General features: G+C 41.0%; 1 protein-coding gene across 2 annotated transcripts in view; it reads left to right on the plus strand.

The window, feature by feature from the left end:
- Window positions 1-5,290: 5,290 nt before the first annotated feature.
- CYTIP (cytohesin 1 interacting protein) overlaps window positions 5,291-21,986 on the plus strand; it is a 76,824-nt gene continuing 60,128 nt past the window's right edge. The window contains exons 1-4 of one of the 2 annotated variants that reach the window (XM_030796816.1): window positions 5,291-5,373; window positions 7,278-7,386; window positions 8,278-8,379; window positions 8,879-8,981. In XM_030796816.1, coding sequence (XP_030652676.1) covers window positions 8,979-8,981 — 3 coding nt within the window. In that variant the 5' untranslated portion in view covers window positions 5,291-5,373; window positions 7,278-7,386; window positions 8,278-8,379; window positions 8,879-8,978. Of the gene's footprint in view, window positions 5,374-7,277; window positions 7,387-8,277; window positions 8,380-8,871; window positions 8,982-21,986 lie in introns of those variants that run through there. The other variant, XM_030796817.1, reaches the window with a different exon arrangement.

The following is a 21,986-nucleotide window of genomic DNA, read 5'->3' on the forward strand; positions in this document are numbered from 1 at the left end:
TGCATGTATTTTTGTGTATATAAGCTTGTCCCTAGGTATCCACAGGGAACTGGTTCCAGGGCACCCCACAGATGCTCAAGTCCCTTTTACAAAATGGCATAGTATTTGCACATAACCTATGCACATCTTGTATACTTTAAATCATCTCTAGATATTACAATGCCTAATATAGTATAAATGCTATGAAATAATTGTTGTTCTATATTGTTTTAATTTTTATCTTCTTTGAATTAGTTTTGATCTGAGGTTGGAATCTGCAGATATAGAGCGCCAACTGTATATACAAATATTTCTTAGCTCTGTTCACTTAGGACTAGAAGCAATGACATCTCAGCAGCAATGAGTATCCTAGTACTTAGAACTTGAATTCTAAGTACCATTTTTCAGTTAAATGGCTAATTTGAAGGCTGGGATGCAGAAAGTAAAAGATATGCCTGAACCTCCCTATCTATCTATCATCTATCTATCTATCTATCTATCTATCTATCTATTTTTTTTTTTTTTTTTTTTTTTTTTTTTTTTTTTTTTTTTTTTTTTTTTTTTTTTTTTTTATCTATCTATCATCTATCTATCTATCTATCATCTATCTATCTATCTATCTATCTATCATCTATCTATCTATATCTATCATCTATCTATCATCTATCTATCATCTATCTATCATCTATCTATCATCTATCTATCTATCTATATCTATCATCTATCTATCATCTATCTATCTATCTATCTATCATCTATCTATCTATCTATCTATCTATCTATCTATCTATCTATTTTTGAAAGAGTCTCACTCTGTTGCCTAGGCTGGAGTGCAGTGGTGCCATCACTGCTTACTGTAACCTCGACCTCTAGGCCTCAAGCGATTCTCCTGCCTCAGTCTCCCGAGTAGCCCAAGTAGCTAGGACTACAAGTGCACCCAGCTAATTTTTTTTTTTAAGAGATTGGGTCTCACTTTGTTGCCCAGGCTGGTCTCAAACTCCTGGGCTCAAGTGATTCTTCCCCCTCAGCCTCCCAAAGTGCTGGCATTACAGGCCTGAGACACTGCGCTTAGCCTTGAATCATCTTGTGATGCCAGAATGTGAATGCTCAAAAATGATGGGAGCATATTGAAAGGACTGGAAGCCAACCTAAAGGAGCTCTTGAAGGCTAAAACTGGGACAATATGTGCCAAAAAATAAATGAATTATAATCCATTGAATAAAATAAATATCTACTAATTCATACTGATGAAAACAATCAAATAAATAAATAAGTGAGGGAGAAAGGAGGTGTCTTCCTTACAGTAGAATTCCAAAGAGTAAATATAGAAGAAGTGGTGGAAATATAAAGTTGCCATTTGGTTAATGGCACAGTAATAATTGTTTTAAGGACAATTCAATCGGTGTTAAAACTAGTGTGCAAAAATACAATTAGAAACAAGATATTTACACAGTTTCAGACTATCTTCACTAGCTAATTACAAGGGGAAATATCTTTATTGTGGAGAAACTTGGCAGACTAACAACTAAGCGATCAAAGTAAACATCATCAAAATGTGACACTTTGACAACATGGACTCCTGATATGATGCACTGAGAAGAGTGTGGCAAAATTTCTGGGGTATTCTTGCCAAAAATACATGAGTTTTATTTAATCATAAGGAAATATTAGACAAACAGATTGAAGAATATTCTATAAAACAGCTGACCATATGCTTCAAAAGTGCCAAGGTCATGAAAAAGAAAAGATAAGACTAAGAAACTGTCTCAGATTGCAGAAGACTGAGTAGACATGAGAAATAAATGCAACTTGAGATCCTGGATGACATTCTGCATTGAGGGTAGAGAAAGGCCTAAAGAGAGCCAGGCTGGACTTTATGCAATTGGGACAACTAGTTGTTTGAATAATTAATTAGACTTGGCTGAAAGAATAATCTGGGAGGTGGTGCTGAGCATAGAATTTATTAACTCCCTTGTAGAACATTGTACTTCTCCAGTGTAACATTTCTCAAACGATAGTGACATGTCCATATCTTTTACTAGAATGTAAGCTCCATGAACACAGAGAGTTGTCACATCTATCTGGTTCGTCACACTGTCCAAGTGCTCAATGCCTTGCCAATAAATGTGGTTTAAAACATAACCTTAATCTGTGGCTGGTTAAGTTCATGCAAGCAACTTTGCCCCTCACCTCTGCTCTGGGTGGCTTTGCTGGTTGGGTGACTCTTTCTACTTAAGAATGGCTAAGGGGTTCATCCCTTTATTTAATGACTCCTTATCTTTCAGGCTCAATATAAGCCTCATCTTTTAGTCAAAAGTTTTAGGCTTTAGAGGCTAGATGGAATTCAAATTCCAGTTCCGTCACTGATCAGCCTACAACTTAGTTTGGTCTTTCCTCCTCTCCAGGAATGGTTTCCTCAACAGTGAAGAAAGGCCTTTGAATTTTAGACCAGTGATTTTTAAGCTGTTTTTTTAAAAATTTGTTTTGTTGTTGTTATGATTATTGGTGGGTGGATTGTTTGCTTACTTGCAGATCTGCTTTCTTTAAAGGAACTCTTTATGTAGTATCCAGAGGTGTACACAAATAATACATGTTAAAATGGCATTGTTTTCATCTGGTTGGAGGTGGGGGGAAGTGAGGGTAGGGAAGTGGGTTTGGGGGTGGTACAAAGCCTGTCCAACTACCCATTCCTTCCCCTACTGCCACCTCACCCTGGGAGCCTTTGAGGTCCTAATGACAAACTTCTAGTCCATAGTTTGAAAATTCTAGAAGTTTGCTACAATTACTCTGCCACCTTCAGAAGCACTGTTCTCTCCTGTGAACTGTGGCATTTATCCTTTCTCTCTTCCGTGTTACATTTATCATGCCACTATCTGGAATGGAAGGAATGGGATATATCATTTTAGACCCAAGCTCTAGTACAAAACCTTCACCCAATAGTTCACTTACTGTGAAAGTTAATTACACATATTGATTTATTACTGTCATACTGAACTAAATAAGATTCAAGGGGTAAGGGAGAAAATGACTAGGGGCACACAACAGCTACCCCAAGAATTGTCCACATGCCCAGTTGCTGAAACAACCTGCTGAGACTCTAAGATTAATTTTACCTACCACCATCACTCACCAATCAGAGCTTGCCAGCCCCCCAAAACTTTGCTAGTGCCAATGAGTTTTCTTTCAAGATAACATAACATTTCTCTTTCCAATGAAACTTCCAACCTTCTCTTTGTTCTTCAGACATACTGAAGATCACCCCTGTGTGTTGTATAACTCAAATTGCAATTCTGTGATTCCCAAATGAAACAGTGAGTTTAGAGATTCTTCTTTATATTTTATTTGACTTTGGCATTGGCAAATGTTTCTTGATGATGACCACTGGGGCCAGGACCTCCAGCAACTTCCTGGAGGAGGTGGCCCGTAAGTCAGGCTTGGGGGGAATTTGAATTAGTGGGCAGGAGGTCATTATTCTTGATTAGTGAGGGTTATGCAGGGATGACAGACCGAGGAGGCCATGCAATGGGTAGCTCTTAAGAGTTGTTAGGGACACAGGGAGATAGAAGGTGTGGGAGTGAGTCATGGAGCCCAAGAGTGGAGTAGCTCAGCTATGACCTAAGATGGCCTAAAGCCAGAAACAGAAACTATCATGGTATATCTTAAATTAATTCCGTAGTGTAGCATCCTCAGCAAGATATTCCAGGAAGGTAGTTGGAACTGGCTAGTTTCCAGGTATCTTTAGATCAAACAAAATGTGAGCAGCCTCTAAGGCAAAACTTTTCTGGACCTTTCCAAGGGCACATCCCACATTCTCTATTTTCAGCACAAGCCTGCACTGTATTTCGGATCCGGGTGAGAAGATGATGATTGTTGCTCCAGTGCGGGAACACTGCACCAGGTAACTGCACTGGCTTGGCTAGAGGCACTAGCCAGCTGCTGACTGTTGGTGGGAGTATCCTGCCCTCTGCTGGATTTGGCGGGCAACATGAATTTGCATTGCCTGCTAAAGAATTAAGGCTGAAAGCTTTTAGAACTGAAACTAAATATTTGCTTGTGTGTTCATTAGGTTTAATTAACTTGGGAATGCATTCCTTAAATAACATCGGGATTCTCAGGTAATTTCCAGGTGTCAAGGAAAAAAAATCATTTTATATCATATACAGACCTCTTGTTCAGTAAATTCGGGTGCATAATATAAAGTGCCAGCATTTTGTTCTGTAAAGAATAAAAGTTGCATCTATAATAATTCTTAAAGCATTCACATAGTGTTGTAATTTGATGAAAGAATCCCAAGAGTGCAGTTAGACTGTTGGGGTTTATATATTAATTCTGCAAGACACTGAATCTCTCTGAGACGCGTTCTCTTTATCTGTAAAAAGATGCCATACTCACCTTGAAGGGTTGCTGTGAGGATCAAGTGAACTAAGAATATTTGCAGAAGCACTTTACTATGCCTACTAAAAGTATGTAGTTTTAAACATACATGCTATTCACAGGTTAAATTATTGATTTCCCCGAGTTTATTTTGAGTAAAACTGAAAAACAGACATCAATGTTTCAAATCCAGATAATGATAGGACTCTTCCTAAAATACTGAAAGAGATCAGCAGCCCCTAATTTTTGCAAGAGCCTTTGAAGATGGGACAACTTTTTACCAAGTAGTATTTATCTCCAACTGCTGGTCATTCTGTTCTGTGCAATCAATACAAATGTCTCTATTTCTCACTTTCATAAAGAGAAAAATGGCAGAACCTAATTCTAAGGATAATCTTTTCCAGCAGCCATTCCCTTGGTTTCCTCTCCTCCTTTTCTCTTTTGTTCTGGATCCTTCCCTATCCCTTTATTCTGTTCTCTTCCTATGTAAGTTGAAACCAGAAATAAGCAGTTTCAGCTGGCATTGTCATTGCTGTTGATGTTTAGCCGTTTCTCATCTGCCTGTAGAAGTTCCACAGGTGTATAGTTTTCCCTTCAGTGCTATTATTATATTAGGGGTAGAGCCCAGGCTCTGAAGTTTTTTGCTATCTAAGGTGTGAGAAGCTGGGTAATAATGGTATTATTAATGTAGCACCTCTCTAATAAAAAATAATAGATCTGTTTTTAACTTAATAATTTATTTAACTGATTTTATTCTATTCATTAGCAGCTCTCCTTAATAAAAAGATTTTTTAAAATCCAATTTGTGCAACCAGCTGAAGAGTAAACCCAAGTAATTGATCACCTTGCCAGCCTCAGTAAATGCTATATTGATGTGTTTTAGGAAATCCACATTCAACAAAGATTTATACTAATTGCTGAAGATAAGAAGGAATAAGATATGATCGCTATACATGATATATTTTAGGAAGAAATTGGCAAAGAAGATATTATGTGCTCTTGAAGAATGAAGTTTTTCAGGTAGGAAAGGTGTGTGTGTGTGTGTGTGTGTGTGTGTGTGTGTCTGTCTGTCTGTCTATTGGAGCTGGGTGGGGGCAGGCTTCAAGACCGAGGGTACCAGGTAAGCATCACATACTGTTATGAAAACCTATGCTGTGGCCAGAGTGATAAGGAGGATTAAGTTGAGGCTGAGGCTGGAAAGGTACTTTGGGGCCAAAGGAAGGTGCTACTTAACTGCTAAGATGTGGAGCTTGAATTTCATGGGGTATGTGTGTTAACCAATACATTTGAATGTTGGATCAATATTATACCTCCATCACATTCTGGTTTGTCAAAGAAGTATTTATTAGGGAGGAATGTTGGGTTTTAAGTGGCATTATAATTCTCTACGACTTTAAAAATATATGTAAATTTCTGAGTGAGAACCGCAACAGCCTCTGTTCAGTCCAAACTAGGGTGGGTTAGTGACTCCCTGTGTAACCCAGGGTTCCAGGTTTTTGGGTATGCACTGTGAGGAAATCCCCACTTGTGTCTGTTGTATCTTGAGTTCTTATTTCAAAAAGCTCTGGGAAGAAGCTCAGCCCTGGAAAAACTAAAACTGGTTGGATCCAGAGATGCCTGAGTTGGAAAGGAACTTTGGCCAACTCTGCTCATTAACCATAGTAACAAACCTTGCTCAGGGAGAAGCTTATTTGCCATTTTCTGTACGTGCGATTTATGTAGAAGCATGATCAGCAGGCGACTGCACTGCCTTTATGCCACTTCCACATACAATGACTCAGCTAACCAGCCTAATACAAGCCCTGCTTTTACTGTTGTTCCTGGAGGCACCGCTTTGGGAAACTATCCCAGATGTCCTCCTTCCTTGTTGCAAATAATAAAATCTCCCTCTTAAATCCTCTGTGGTTGTGGTCATTGGACTTTCACCTGCCTAGCAATTTCACCCACCTGTTGTGTGGGTAACACCTGAACAGACTAGAATCCCTCGCTTGCATCTTTAAAAGACAACAGCTTGAGTCCCTTTCAATTTATCAAAAAGTCATGCATTTTTAAAAAGCAGCCACCAGCCTCTCTCATCCAGTTAGTCTTAGACAGCCATATACTCTAAAATATCTGGAGTCCAATGCCTAAAGAAGAATTTAGAAACGGCGTCAACCACTTTCTATATCTGACCAACCATTTTGTCACATCAAATAAAAGGGAGATCATAAAAAGACCCACGGATAAATGCTCTCTGCATCACCAAACATGCTTGCTCATCTAATTAATGATTTAAAAAATACAGATTATTTATATAAACTATTCAGCACCATATTACTGATCTTAATTCCCCTTATTCACTATAGCAATTCCACAAACCTCGAAAGAGACAAAGATTGCACACACTAAAGCTTGTTTATGGCACCTTAAAAGAAAGCACTCTGAATTGCTATTCCCCAGTTCCTAAAGTGGTAATGAGATTTATAGGTAACTTTACAAGTTTTTCTTTTGTGTGTTCGCTTAGCACTTAGCACATTATAGGCATTCTGAAGAATGGAGCACATTCCATTAAACAATTTGGGCAAAAATAAAGTGTAAATAAACATAATAGCTAGTGTAGCCAGGTGCTTAGTTGGCAAAAGAGCATAGAGTAGTGTGAGAGCCCATAGGAGCTCCTCCACCTCCAGTGCCCAGCACATAGTAGGCATTCAATAAATAGCTGAGGAATAATGAAACAATGAATGCATTCTTTTTTTTCTAGTCACTTTGCTTGCAGTGGTTATCTTAAGGGTGTAATAAAATAATAATTGCTTTGTGACTATGTGGGCTCATAAGTTAATGTTTGCAAAGTGCTTTGAACTTCTTGGGAAAAGAGATGGTGTTTTTGTTGGCACTGTGTATTGTTTGCAGTGGCACACAAATTCCTCCTCCTCCTCTTCCTCCAGCTGCCAGCACTGTGCCCTCCCCCAGCTCTGTGCAGGGCCAGTATCTCCCACAGGGCAGCCTCACGGCCTTCATTGCCTCTCTCCAGCCAGCTCCAGCACTACAGGACAGGTAGGGACACAGCAAATATCGGAAAGATTTCTTTAAGGCCACCGAGGAGAAATGAAACTTGGGTCGATACTAATGATTCTTATAGGGTTTGGTGTTTAGAGGGATGCAGATGCTTGGCTACCCGTGGAAGGAGCTATTGGACAGACACACTCATCCGTGAGGGCACATCAAGCTAGATCCTGAAGGGGAGAGAGAAGTGTCATATAGGCAAGCGGGGGTATGTGTGGAAGCAGCTGTTTTTTCAGTTTTAGGTGGCCCATATACATAATACAAAACCTTGGCTAGTAACTGGCAACAAAATGTTACATAGTTCTGTTAGTAGGAACCCACAAGACAAGCCAGATTTCTTTTATATGAGTACAATTTTCGACTGCTATGATTTCTTTCCTCATTATTTTCTTTATATTTGATGATGGCAAATAACGGAGTTCTGTCTCACATATGGTTAGCCAAGGCTGCAATAGTTTCCAATGCATTTATTACTATTTTTTAAATTGCCATCATTGTTAGGAACTTCATAATTAAACAACTCACATGTGATTTGGAAAACAAAAGCTATGTTTTCTGTTAAGAATGGATGTCCTTTGTGAACAAATTCAAGCAAAAGAGTTTTTTTTTTCTTTTTGTGTTACACCAGGTTAACTTTCAACTGATCACACATGATAAATATCTCAAAGTAAAACAGGGAGAGGCAGTTACAGGTTCAGAATAACTAGAATGACTATGGGAGGCAGATCTTGCCTTAAAGGCAAGAACACCTTCAGTTTTCCACAAGTTGGAAGTGACTTGTTTTCCAGACCACATCATGAGCTTTTCTGTGTGTGTGGAAAAGTTTTTCATGTTAATTGCTGTACATGTGGCAAATTCGCTCTCTCTACAAATTATTTCTAGAGATTGGAATTAAATGTTACGTGGAAAAAAGCCAACATGGCATTCTGTTAAGAAGATAGACAACCTAAGTGATGTCTATCCTGCTTCAAAGAAAAAACTCAGGTAAGTCTGACTTTAGCTGAACCACATGAAGTTAACCAAGAGCAAGGCTTAGGTTTTGTTTTAAAAAAAATACATAGAAGGAAAACTCCTTCCAACTAAAATACACTCATTATTTACCTGAAAACAAAAGTAGGTGGAGCTGAATTTGTAGTTAGATTATAGTAAGTAGCGTTTGAAACTCTGAAAGCTTAGAGTCCACATAAAAGCCACAAGTACAACATTTATTTGGGAGTAACTCCAGATAAGAAATGGTTTCTTTCGTCACTTGATTCAGTACAAGATGAATTTTTTATTTGTACAGAGCTTGAGAATCACATAGGCATCATTGAATTTTTCTTCTTTTTCCAATCTCTATTTGTGAGTATTTGATACTTGACAGTTTGTCTATGTCCTGAAATAAATGGATGAGAACTCATTTCAGGGAAGATAAGGTGAGCAGTCTGAATTAGGGGGAGGCTGTATTTCCTTTTCATTATGTTAATGACCTGTTGCATTTCAGGAGGCTGTACATTCATTTAGAGCAGAGTAGACGGAACCTCCTATGCTCTGGCTTGGGAACCAGGAGGAATCACTGACTGAGATTTGCCAACCAGACCTCTATGGTAAGTTTGAATTGAAATGTGTGGGTTGATTTTCATTATTCATTATTTCCTTTGATCTTGGGGAGGGGTAGAAATTAACAAATTTTAATGCAGTGTTATATATTCAAATAAATATCATATTGAGGAAATTATTGCTGGAAATTTTTTATTCGAGCATTTAATGAGTCAGCTGACTGACTCGTCATCTAAGTATTTTGGACTTCCTGTTGATACTAGTTTTCACCTGTTTTTTCTTATATGATCAGTGGATTTGCTATGGGGATATCTTATGTCAAGGCAGATGTTGAGTTTATGACATTTAGACACCTGTTTTTGATAATGGAAGGGTTCAATAAATACAAGAGTGTGACATCAACACAAGAAGGGAAGAGACAAGAGATTGGTCTAGGAAGTTGAAGGTTCTTATTAAGAAAAAAGAAAGGAGGGAGATGGTGAAAAGCCAATTTTACATTGGTTAAGCACTAGAACTCAAACATGATATTCTAATGATGAAGACAGGTTGAGTTGGCGTATGGGAGTGTGTGTGTGTGAAACAGAAAGAGAGGGAGGGATGAAGGGAGGGGCACAGAGAAAAATAGAGAGAGAGAGAATTGATTATTTTCTTATCTGTATCCACTCTAGCCTTTCTCAGGACAGGAACCCTGTCCTTTCACCTCTGTATTATCTGCAAAGAATAGATAATCAACAAACATTTTGATTGAATAGGGTATCTCTTTTTGTGGCTGCTACAGAAAAGATCAGCAAACTAGTTGCTTTTATGTGCTTTCTGTGACATAGGGCTCCGAACTCAGCCAGAGGCAGCTGAAACTTCATCAAATAAATAGCCAAAAGCTGAGCTTTGAGTGTATCACAAAGTATTCTCTCAAATTCAGATCATATTGAGAGGTGACAGCCTGCTGGCAGTCCTCACGGCCCTCTCTTGCTCTCGGCGCCTCCTCTGCCAGGGCTCCCACTTTGGTGGCACTTGAGGAGCCCTTCAGCCCACCGCTGCACTGTGGAAGCCCCTTTCTGGGCTGGCCAAGGCGGGAGCCGGCTCCCTCAGCTTGCAGGGAGGTGTGGAGGGAGAGGCGCGAGCGGGAACCGGGGCTGCGCGCGGCGCTTGCGGGCCAGCTGGAGTTCTGGGTGGGCGTGGGCTTGGCGGGCCCTGCACTTGGAGCAGCCGGCCGGCCCCGGGCAATGAGGGGCTTAGCACCCGGGCCAGCAGCTGCTGAGGGTGTACTGGGTCCCCCAGCAGTGCCAGTCCACTGGCGCTGCGCTCGATTTTTCACCGGGCCTTAGCTGCCTTCCCGCGGGGCAGGCCTCGGGACTGCAGCCAGCCATGCCTGAGCCTTCCCCCACCTCCGTGGGCTCCTGTGCGGCCTGAGCCTCCCTGACGAGCGCACCCCCTGCTCCACGGCGCCCAGTCCCATCGACCACCCAAGGGCTGAGGAGTGCGAGAGCATGGCGCAGGACTGGCAGGCAGCTCCACCTGCAGCCCCAGTGCAGGATCCACTGGGTGAAACCAGCTGGGCTCCTGAGTCTGGTGCAGGTGTGGAGAACCTTTATGTCTAGCTCAGGGATTGTAAACACACCAATCAGCACCCTGTGTCTAGCTCAGGGTTTGTGAGTGCACCAATGGACTCTCTGTACCTAGCTGCTCTGGTGGGGCCCTGGAGAACCTTTACTGTCCATACTCTGTATCTAATTGATCTGATGGGGACCTGGAGAACTTTTATGTCTAGCTCAGGGATTGTAAACGCACCAATCAGCACCCTGTTAAAACAGACCACTCAGCTCTACCAATCAGCAGGACGCAGGTGGGGCCAGATAAGAGAATAAAAGCAGGCTGCCCGAGCCAGCAGAGGCAACCCGCTCGGGTCCCCTTCCACACTGTGGAAGCCTTGTTCTTTTGCTGTTTGCAATAAATCTTGCTACTGCTGACTCTTTGGGTCCACACTGCTTTTATGAGCTGTAACACTCACGGCAGAGGTCTGCAGCTTCACTCCTGAAGCCAGCGAGACCACGAGCCCACCGTGAGGAACGAACAACTCCAGACGCGCCACCTTAAGAACTGTAACAGTAACCACGAAGGTCTGCAGCTTCACTCCTGAGCCAGCGAGACCACGAACCCACCAGAAGGAAGAAACTCCGAACACATCCGAACATCAGAAGGAACAAACTCCAGACGTGCCACCTTAAGAGCTGTAACACTCACGCAAGGGTCCGCGGCTTCATTCTTGAAGTCAGTGAGACCAAGAACCTACTAATTCTGGACACAATATCACAGTTACATTTTAGGGCTAGACCACCAAAAGTCAGGGCGTTGTCTCTGGGAAGACTTTGTTAAGTACACTTTAGGTGTCCTGTAAGAAAGACACAGGGCAGAAGATCTCAACTTTTAAGCATGTAACCCCCCCGGACAGTATTCAAGCACTGGTTCCTGGGTCTTGCTTCTTGTGATTCTGATTCAGTAAGTATGAGATGGGGGGATGTGTGTCCCTGGGAATCTATATTTTGTAAAAGATGCTGGTGTTGAAGGATCTCAATTTTGAGAAACATTTCTGGGGTTTCTCTAGCCTGTTTATCTCATTAAAGGCTTATGAGCGCAGAACATATCAGGAACCTGGCTCTGAGACAGACTCACGGCAGCTGGGATGAGGGGCAGTGCCTGCGTCTCAGGGACTTGTGTTTGAACACACTGTGGTGTTGGAAAAGGCACCTTTCTCTTTCCAAGGTTCAAGTATTTTCTTTTTGAAAGAGGAGAACGGTATTGTCTACCTCATGGGATTTGAAGAAATCGTGCATGCAAAGTGGGTTAGCAGAGTGACTGACACGTAATGAATTAGTAATTGTTAGCTCTTGCAGTGGGAAGAGAAGAGGGATGCCAGTAACAGGCCCTCTGTGGCCAGGAAAAATGGTTTGGGCAGACAGACCCAAGGCATCACAATAGAGGAGGCTAGCTGTGGGATCTTGAGCATGCAGGGCCAGTGTCTAAAGGTAAATTCTAGACCTAACGATGAATAAACACGAGGATAAGAGACACACTTTCTCACTCTAACAAGGTTTTTCCAAGAGTGGTAATGAGCAACCCAGATGGCACAGCTAATTGGAATCATAATTGATCCCACAATGGTGTTTAAGTCAATAGTTTAATTGATTTTCCTCAGGACAACCATTATGAGAACTTCTAAAGAGAACAAAGTGAAATGCATCAAATACTGTGACTGGTTCATATTTGCTATCCCTGGGTGGGTGTGGTGGCTCACACCTGTAATCCCAGCACTTTGGGAGGCCCAGGCGGGTGGATCACCTGAGGTCAGGAGTTTGAGACCAGCCTGGCTAACATGGCAAAACCTCACTTCTACTAAAAATACAAAAAATTAGCCAGGTGTGGTGGCGCATGCCTGTAATCCCAGCTACTCAGGAGGCTGAGGCAGGAGAATTGCTTGAACCCGGGAGGCGGAGGTTGCATTGAGCCGAGATAGCGCCATTGCACTCCAGCTTGGGCAACAAGAGCAAAAACTCTGTCTCAAACAACAACAACAACAACATATTGCTACATGCTCTGCGTGGAAGGAAGAATGAATAAAGAGAATAATGGTCAAAGAGGGGAGGGGATACAGGGATCACAAATCAAACAGACTGTCATGAGTCAAATACTTGTCTGGTCATTCAGTGCAATGTTACGTGGTATTGAACCAGATGGTGAGGCCAAGTACTCCCCCGAAATGAAGTACCAAGAGCAGAGGAACCAATACTGGTATCTTAGGTGCCTTCCTTAAATGACAAAGATGAAATTTGGTGGCACATAAATGTATGATATGATAGAAACAGCCAGCAAACAAACAGATGGGGCATATGAAGGATGAATGGAGGTGAGGTGTGATCAGATGTCTCTGAGTATATCATGTAGCCTCCTTTGGCCTAAATGTTCCCTCTGAGTGCCCTTCCAGTCCTGATACAATGTGATAAGGCATATTGCATGGGACAAAACCGATCACTTTATGTTTTTCTTATCTGCAGAGTAGTCCATAAACTAGGGCACCTAAGTTATTGTGAAATGCTAGCTACTTTGAGGAATTTTGTTTACCCTGAATTATGATTTTTTTCCATAAGCCAAAATTTCCACGTAAATATATTTTTACCTGTACTGTTATGACTCTGGATGTAACTGATGTCTTTTCAGTAAATAATCACCTTAATAGGTGGTAATTATGAATGAATGATGAAAAAAATGCTAACAGTAGCAGCCACTGTTTTTCAAGTGCCTATCATCTGCTAGGTCATATTTCATCATTAATCCTTTCAGTAACCCTGTTAGAAGGCATTATTGTGGCCATTTCCCATGTGGATTCTGAGAGGTCACAGAGGTAGTAAATACCTCAGGACTTTTTTTAGATGGAATAATTTTTTATTACAACACTAATTTATTCCAAGTTAATATTACAGAATCTTAAAAATGGAATGACAATAAAATTAGGAATCCGAATAATCTGGATTTGACTTTTCATGTAGTGTTTATACTGAGTGATCTAGTAAAAGTCATTATCTATGCCTCAATTTTATTAGTGAAAATAAGATGATGACACCTACTTCATCATTATGTTTCAGAATAGAATACAATATTTTTGAAAAGATTTTAAAATCTGCTGGGTGATGGCTTTATCACATCTTTATGCCATGCTATGGGTTCCTATTCCTAATATATTCCTTCCTCTGCCTCTTTGCCTGGTATTATTTTGTTTACTTTTAGTAATGAGTTTGCTGAATATTCTGAATTTCCCTGGGGCATATAGATGAAAGTAACTTCTTTTTTTCAATTACTTAAGCTTTGTCAAATTTCTCTTTTACTTGGGCAGATCCTGTGATCTTTTGGTTATGCTTCTATAAAAAAAACAAACCATAACAATTCAGTGTTAGACAAGCCTCAATCTCAATCTAATTTAGAGCTATTCCCTCCAACATCACAGATCAGATATAAGGTGTCGGGAATAGAAGACGTGGGTGTGGTCTGCCTCCGGGATACTACCTCCCTCTCCTTCTTCTAGGGTTCCACAGTTTGTGGTGATTTGGGAAAGAAAAAAAAGGACAAGTCTCTCACATTTAATAGTGCAGCTGAAGTTGGTCCTCTGTAAAATTTTGACTGTTTATCTGGTTATTGTGGACTGGGAGGCAGTGGTCTCTATCTGGGAGTTTTCAGAAGCCCCTTAGGGACCTCACCACTGCACAGTCATTGATATCTCATACATGGAACACTCCCCAGCTCCTGCTGCTGAGATGTGCTTTCAATGGCCAATCCTTGTGGGTAGAATTTGTCAAGATAACACAAACCTAGCTACTTCCCCCAAGTTCACATGGCCCATGAAGATACACGTGTGGGTCACCCCAAAGCTGTGCTCTCTCCCTTTTCTAAGTCACTTTTTTTGCCCTCAGTTCAGGTAGGTACAGGGGCTGGATTGGCAAGGCCACTGCAGGTGCAGATGTCAAAGCTAGAAATGAAATTCTGGCCTTCTCTTCCTACAGGAACTCCTTCCAGGCTTTAAGAGTGGTTCTCATGGCAGCCCCAGCACTTGGTTCAGTGGTGCGAGGCATGTCTTGGTGGAATAGATAGAAAACTGAAGCATTACTCCCTTCCACCCCTACCAAGGCCACCTTATACCTCTAATCATTTCCTTTTTCTCCGTTCCTACCTCAGTCTTCCTTTCAGACTTGACTGGAGGGAGAAGGTACAGTTTGGGGTGATGATTTAGAGCAGCAGAGCCTTTACCTGGTTGTGTCTTCGTAAGCCTTAAAGATGGTGGTCAGCTCCAGTTGTTCTCAGTTCTCCAACTTCTCTATTTTAATATTGTGGCCTTAATTGCCAATTTGGGGTAACAGAAAAACTTGTACTCGTAGCCTGTTACATTTGTGCACTTTGGGGAACAAAAATTGATACAAAATTGAAAACTTCTCATCTGCAACAGAAGCTGTCAAGAGAATGAAAAGGCAAGTCACAGACAGGGATACAATAATTACAAAAGATGTATCTGATAAAGGACTGTTATCCATAATATGCGCAGAAATTGTAAAACTCAACAATAAGAACACAAACAACCTGATTAATAAGTGTGCAAAAGATTTGAACACACTTCACCAAAGAAGAACGAAAGATGGCAAATAAGCATATGAAAAGATGCACAACATCATATCTCATTAGGAAATGCAAATTATTAAATGCCTCAAGGTAGTCTTCTTTGGGTTAAATCTGCTTGGTGTTCTATAATCTTTTTTGGATTTGGATATTCATATCTTCCTCTAGGTTTGGGAAATTCTCTGTCATCCCTTTGAATGAACTTTCTACCTCTCTCTTCCTCTACCTCCTCTTTAAGACCAGTAACTCTTAGATTTGCCCTTTTAAGGCTATTTTCTAGATCTTGTAGTCATGCTTCATTTTTTTATTCTTTTTTCTTTTGTCTCCTTTCACTGTGTATTTACAAATAGCATGTCTTCAAGTTCACTAATTCTTTCCTCTGCTTGGCCAATTCTGTTATTAAAAGCCTGATGCATTTTTTAGTATGCCAATTGCATTTTTCAGTTCTGGATTTTCTGTTTGATTCTTTTAAATTATTTCAACCTCTTTGTTAAATTTATCTGATAGAATTCTGAATTCCTTTTCTGTGTTTTCTTGAATTTCCTTGAGTTTCCTCAAAATAGCTATTTTAAATTTTCTGTCTGAAAGGTCACATATCTCTGTTTCTCCAAGACTGGTCCCTGGTGCCTTATTAGGTTCATTTAATGAGGTCATGTTTTCCTGGGTTGTCTTAATACTTGTAGATGTTCATCTGTGTCTGGGTATTTATCTTAGTCTTTGCAGTCTGGTGTTTGTACTGGTCCTTCTTGGGAAGGCTTTCCAGATATTTGATAGGACTTGGATATGGTGATCTAAGCTGTATCTGCTTCAAGAGGCACCTCAAGCCCAGTAACACTGTGGTTATTGCATACTTGTAGAGGTACTGCCTTGATGGTCTTGGACAAGATCTGGGAAAATTTTTTGTATTATCAGACAGGAACTCATTTTCTCTTCCTTACTTTCTCTTAAACAAATGGAGGCTCTCTTTCTATTCTGGGCCATCCGAACCTGAGGGTGGAGTGATACAAGCTCCCTTGTGGCAATCACCACTATGACTGTTCTCAGTCAGACCTGAAGCCAGCACAGTACTGGATTTCACCCAAGGCCTGTTGTAACCACTCCCTGGCTACTGCCTATGTTCTCTGCAATCAGCAAGTGGCAAAGACGGCCAGGCCCGTGTCCTTTCTTTCAGGGCAGCAAGTTCCCCCAGGCTCCAGGCAGGTCCAGAGGTGCCACCCAGGAGCCAGGGATCAGAGTCAAAACCCTTAGAAGTCTATTATACTGCAGCTGAGCTGGCATTCAAACTACAAGATACAGTCCATCTCACTTTTCTCTCGCCTTTTCAAAGGCAGAGGAGCCTCACCTCATGGCCACCGTCACCACAGGCCCACAGGGAGTACTACCAGACTACCACCAATGTTCCCTTAAGGCACAGAGTCTCTTCAGTCAGCTTGTGGTGAATGCTGCCTGGGTTGGGACTCACCCTTTAGGGCAGCGTGCTCCGTTCTGGCCCAGAGCAGATCCAGAAATGCCATCCAAGAGCCAAGTCCTGGAATTGAGGACCCCAAGAGGCCTGCTTGGTGCTCTACACCCCTGTGGCCAAGGTGCATGACAAAGTCCCCTTTGCTTTTCCCTTCTCTTTTTTCAATCAAAAGAAGTCTCACCCATAGCCATCACAGCTGGGAATGTGCTGAGTCACCCAAAGCCAGCAAGTTTCAGAGTCTCCCCCAAGACCCTCAATGTAGTACCTACATATTGCTGCTGGTTATTCAGGACCTAAGGGCTCTTCACTTAGCGGGTGATGAATGCTGCCAGGAAAGCGTCCTTTCTTTCAAAGCAATGGATTCCCTTCTGGCCCAGGGTATGTCTGGAAATATCATCTAGGATCTAGGGCCTGGAAAGGGGGCCTAATGACTCTGATTGGTGTCCTATCCCGCTGTGGCTGAGCTGGTATCTAAGATGCAAGACAAACTCATGCTCACTCTTCCCTCTCCTGTCCTCAAGTGGAAGGAAAAGGTCTCTTTTGAAGCTGTGAGCTATGCAGCCTGGGGCTAGGGAAGTGTTAATAGCAGCCCTGCCTTAGGTGCTGCAGTGTCTCAGTAGGTCACATGCCCCTCCAGTCAACTGTCTCTGAGCCCAGTTTAGCCCTAGGACTCACCGAGGAGTTGGAGTCCTTGTGACCTAGAATGCCTTTCGAGTTTATTTAGAGCCCCAGAGCACTTTAGACCATGGTGGTAAGGCTTGTGGGAACTCAAGTTCTTACCACTGGGATTGGTGAGAACTTAGCTGATGCTCCTTCCTTGGGTGGGTGATCAGCTAAGTTTGGACTGGTTTTCCTTTCTGTTATAACAGAACAGCACTGAGTTTAATGCCTCACAATTGCTGCACTCTCCCTCCCCCAGTTCACAGACAAGCTTTCTGTACCATACCACTGCTGCTGGGGTGGGGAGGTGGAGGGGAAGGGTTGCGTTTTTTTTTTTCTACTTTTTCAGTGCCCCTTTCAGCAATACGAAGTTAAAACCAAGTACTGTGAGTGCTCACCTGATTATGGGTTCTTATGAAGATGCTTTTTTTGTGGGTAGGTAGTTGTTAAATTGGAGTCCTTGGGGTTTGGGAGGGGGGCGATTGGTAGAGTCTTCTGTTCTGCCATCTTGATCTACCTACCAGGAAATGTAAATTAAAATGACAGGATACTACTATAGTCCTATGGGAGTGGCAAAAATCCAAAACACTGACAACACCAAATGCTGATGAGAATGTAGAGCAACAGGAACCCTCATTCGTTGTTGGTGGAAATGCAAAATTGTACAGCCTCTTTGGAAGACAGCTTCACAGTTTCATATAAAACTAAACATACTCCTACCATAGAATCCAGGAATTGGTCTGCTTGGTATTCTCCCAAATAAGTTGAAAATTTAAGCCCACACAAAAACCTATACATGGATGTTTATAGCAGCTTTTTTCATAATTGCCAAAACTTAGAAGCAACTAAGACGTCCTTCAATAGGTAAATAGATAAAGAGACTGTGGTACATTCATATGATGGAATATTATTCAATATTAAAAAGAAATGAGCTATCAAGTCACGAAAAGACATGGAAGAACTTTAAATGTATATTAGTAAGTGAGAAAAGCCAATGTGGATATGCTACATACTGTATGATTCCCATTATATGACATTCTGGTGAAAGCAAAACTGTAGAGACAGTAAAAAGATCAGGGATTAGGTGGGAGGAAGTAATAAATAAATGGAGCACAAGGCCCGGCGCGGTGGCTCATGCCTGTAATCCCAGCACTTTGGGAGGCCGACCACGAGGTCAGGAGATTGAGACCATTATGGCTAACATGGTGAAACCCCGTCTGTACTAAAAATACAAAAAATTAGCCGGGCTTGGTGGTGGGCGCCTGTAGTCCAGGAGGCTGAGGCAGAATATTGGCTTGAACCCAGGAGGTGAAGCTTGCAGTGAGCCCAGATCGTGCCACTGCACTCCAGCCCAGGCGACAGAGCAAGACTCCATCTCAAAAAAAAAAAAAAAAAAAAAAAAAGTGGAGCACACAGGATATTTAGGGCAATGAAACTATTCTGTATGATATCACAATGCTGGATATATCATTATACATTTGTCAAAACCCATAGAATATACAACACCATGAGTGAACCTGATGTAAACTTGGGTTACATTTGGGTAAAAGTGATTGCTTGTATTTGGGTAAAAATGATTGGCTGTATAGGTTCATTAAATATCTTCATATCAACATCATGAAGGAAGTAATATTGGTATGCCCATTTCACAGGTAAGGAAAATGAGTCATAGAGGGGCTGTAACAAATGTCTCACTCTGGTGCCTAATGCTCATAGTGGGGGAGGCTGTGCAAATGTGGAGGCAGGGGATATATGAGAACTCTCTGCACTTTCCACTTAATTTTGTTGTGAACCTACAACTGCTCTAAAAATAAAATATATTGAAGATTAATTGATAATAAAAATATTAGAGTCACAGGTAACCAAAGCAGAGAAATTGACTTTCTAAATAGATGACAGATTTCTTCACCCTTGCATGGGACAGAATAAGTTTTTTTAACTTTTATTTGAGGTTTGGGGTAGGTGTAAAGATTGTCACGTAGGTAAACACATGTCACAGGGTCTTGTACATATTATTTCATCACCCAGGTATTAAGCCCCGTACATAATATTTTGTTTTATGACTCCATCCCTTGGACAGAAAATGTCTAGTGCATCATAGATGCAGTTGAGCCTTTTACCTTCTCTCTGCATTTTGTTTTCTTAGCTACTGATAGATGACTAGGCAGCAGCATAGGTGGGTGAGAAGAGAATGCCCCTTCCTGGAAGGCTTACCCTTGATAGTGAATCTACTTCCAATGTTGCAGAGAACTATGTGTCACCGTTATTGTTCTGAATGATGCAACTCTATAGAGATTCTTTATTACCTAGAAAAACAGCAGTCTCTGAAAGTTGAGATTCTGTTTTCTTAGAATACTGTTTTTGGTGTTCACAACTTTAGTTAGTCATGAAACCAGGTTATGAGAAACGGGAGCTGGCAAGTTGGACATGGCATAGCTGTGAGAAATGTCTTCAGCAAACTGATATTTGCCTACAATGTTATTCTTTCACATTTAGCTACAGACATTCATTCTGTGCCTTGGTCTCTTAGACTTTTCTCTGTAACACGAGATTTTGCACAACTAACTCATTTAATCTTCATAGCAACCTCATGAGGGAAGTTAATATTGGTATGCCAATTCCACAGATGAAGAAACTGAGTCACAGAGAGGCCATAACTAGCCCACTGTGAGATAGCTAGTAAGAGGTAGAGTTGAGATCTGAGTAAAAGCATCCTTGCTTCAAAGTAGGGTTCTTAATCACTCTACTGGGTTGCAAAAAGCCACAATAATACAAACGACACGAAACTGGTTAAAAATTAGAACTGTTTATGTAACAAAAATAAATAGATTGGAGGTAGAAACTAGGGTATAGTTTCATTATAAAATTATCCAACCCAACAAGGGTTGCTATTCGGAGAAATTGGTTATTTTGGATTGAAAAGTCCAGTTTAAGGCCGGGCGCGGTGGCTCACGCCTGTAATCCCAGCACTTTGGGAGGCCGAGGTGGGCGGATCACGAGGTCAGGAGCTCGAGACCATCCTGACTAACACGATGAAACCCTGTCTCTACTAAAAATACCAAAAATTAGCTGGGCGTGGTGGTGGGCGCCTGTAGTCCCAGCTACTCGGGAGGCTGAGGCAGGAGAATGGCATGAACCCGGGAGGCAGAGCTTGCAGTGAGCCGAGATTGCGCCACTGCACTCCAGCCTGGGTGACAGAGCAAGACTCCATCTCAAAAAAAAGAAAAGTCCAGTTTAGCTAATCCCCCCTTAAAAATAATTACCCATTTTATTCCAAGTGGATTAAAGAGTTAAATATAAAGAGTTAAACCAAAATAACTTGGAAGAAATATAGATGAATATTTATCTTATCTCTGGATAGAAAATGATTTTCTAAACATAAAAGCAATTAAGAAAATCACAGAGGAAAGACTGATGAATGAAATGAAATATTTCTGTATGTCATAGACAAAATGAAGACAAATAACTAACACATGTAAGAAATTGTGATTTTCATATACATTTGAAGAAAATAACAAAAGAGAAAACAGAAATGCTTAAAATATGAGCAAAATATAAAAAATACTCTTTTTTTTGTAAAATATGAAAGGCAAATTTTTAAAAATGGAAAATAAAGCAAAATTAGTAAGCATTTTCTACAGAGCACATTTTATCGAAGACTTTTAACTGGTAATAATTAAAGCTGTTGGGAGTTCTGCAAGATCAGTAACTTCATGTACAATCTTTCTGCCAATAATTTAGCAATATCCATTAAGAGATTTAAAAAATTATATTTTTCAGACCCCTGTTTTTTTAACTTTTAGTTCGGAGGGTACACATGAAGGTTCATTTACATAGATAAACACGTGTCATGGGGGTTTGTTGTACATATTATTTCATCACCCGCGTTTTAAGCCCAGTACTCAATAGTTATCTTTTCTGCTCCTCTCCCTCCTCCCCGTCTCCATCTTCAAGTAGACCCAAGTGTCTGTTGTTTCCTTCTTTGTGTTCATAAGTTCTTATCATTTAAAAGTGAGAACATGCAGTATTTGGTTTTCTGTTCCTGCATTAGTTTGCTAAGGATAATATCCTCTAGCTCCATTCATGTTCCCACAAAAGACATGATCTTATTCTTTTTTTTTAATGGTTGCATAGTATTCTATGGTGTATATGGACCACATTGCCTTTATCCAGTCTGTCACTGATGTCGTTTGATGGGCGTTTAGGCTGATTCCATGTCTTTGCTATCATTAATAGTGCCGCAATGAATATTTGCATGCATGTGTCTTTATGGTAGAATGATTTATAGTCATCTGAGTATATACCCAGTAATGGGATTGCTGGGTTGAATGGTGGTTCTGCTTTTAGCTCTTTGAGGAATTGCCATACTGCTTTCCACAATGGTTGAACTAACTTACACTCCCACCAGCAGTGTATTAGTGTTCTCTTTTCTCTGCAACCTGGCCAGCATCTGTTATGTTTTTGAATTTTTAACAATAGCCATTCTGACTGGTGCGAGATGGTACCTCATCGTGGTTTTGATTTGCATTTCTCCAGTGATCAGTGATATTAAGCTTTTTTTCATATCTTTGTTGGCCACATGTATCTCTTCTTTTGAGAAGTGTCTGTTCATGTCCTTTGCCCACTTTTTAATGGGGTTTAAAGCACTATTTTTTATGTAAGGATTTATCCTAATAGTTATATGGACATATACTAGAAAATTATGGTTCTGCTATAGTATGGACTGTCATATCAGTATTAAAATCATGTTGTGATTAGTTCTTAGTGACAAAAG

Source organism: Nomascus leucogenys, chromosome 17, assembly GCF_006542625.1.
Source record: "Nomascus leucogenys isolate Asia chromosome 17, Asia_NLE_v1, whole genome shotgun sequence".
NCBI classification, from domain to species: domain Eukaryota; kingdom Metazoa; phylum Chordata; class Mammalia; order Primates; family Hylobatidae; genus Nomascus; species Nomascus leucogenys.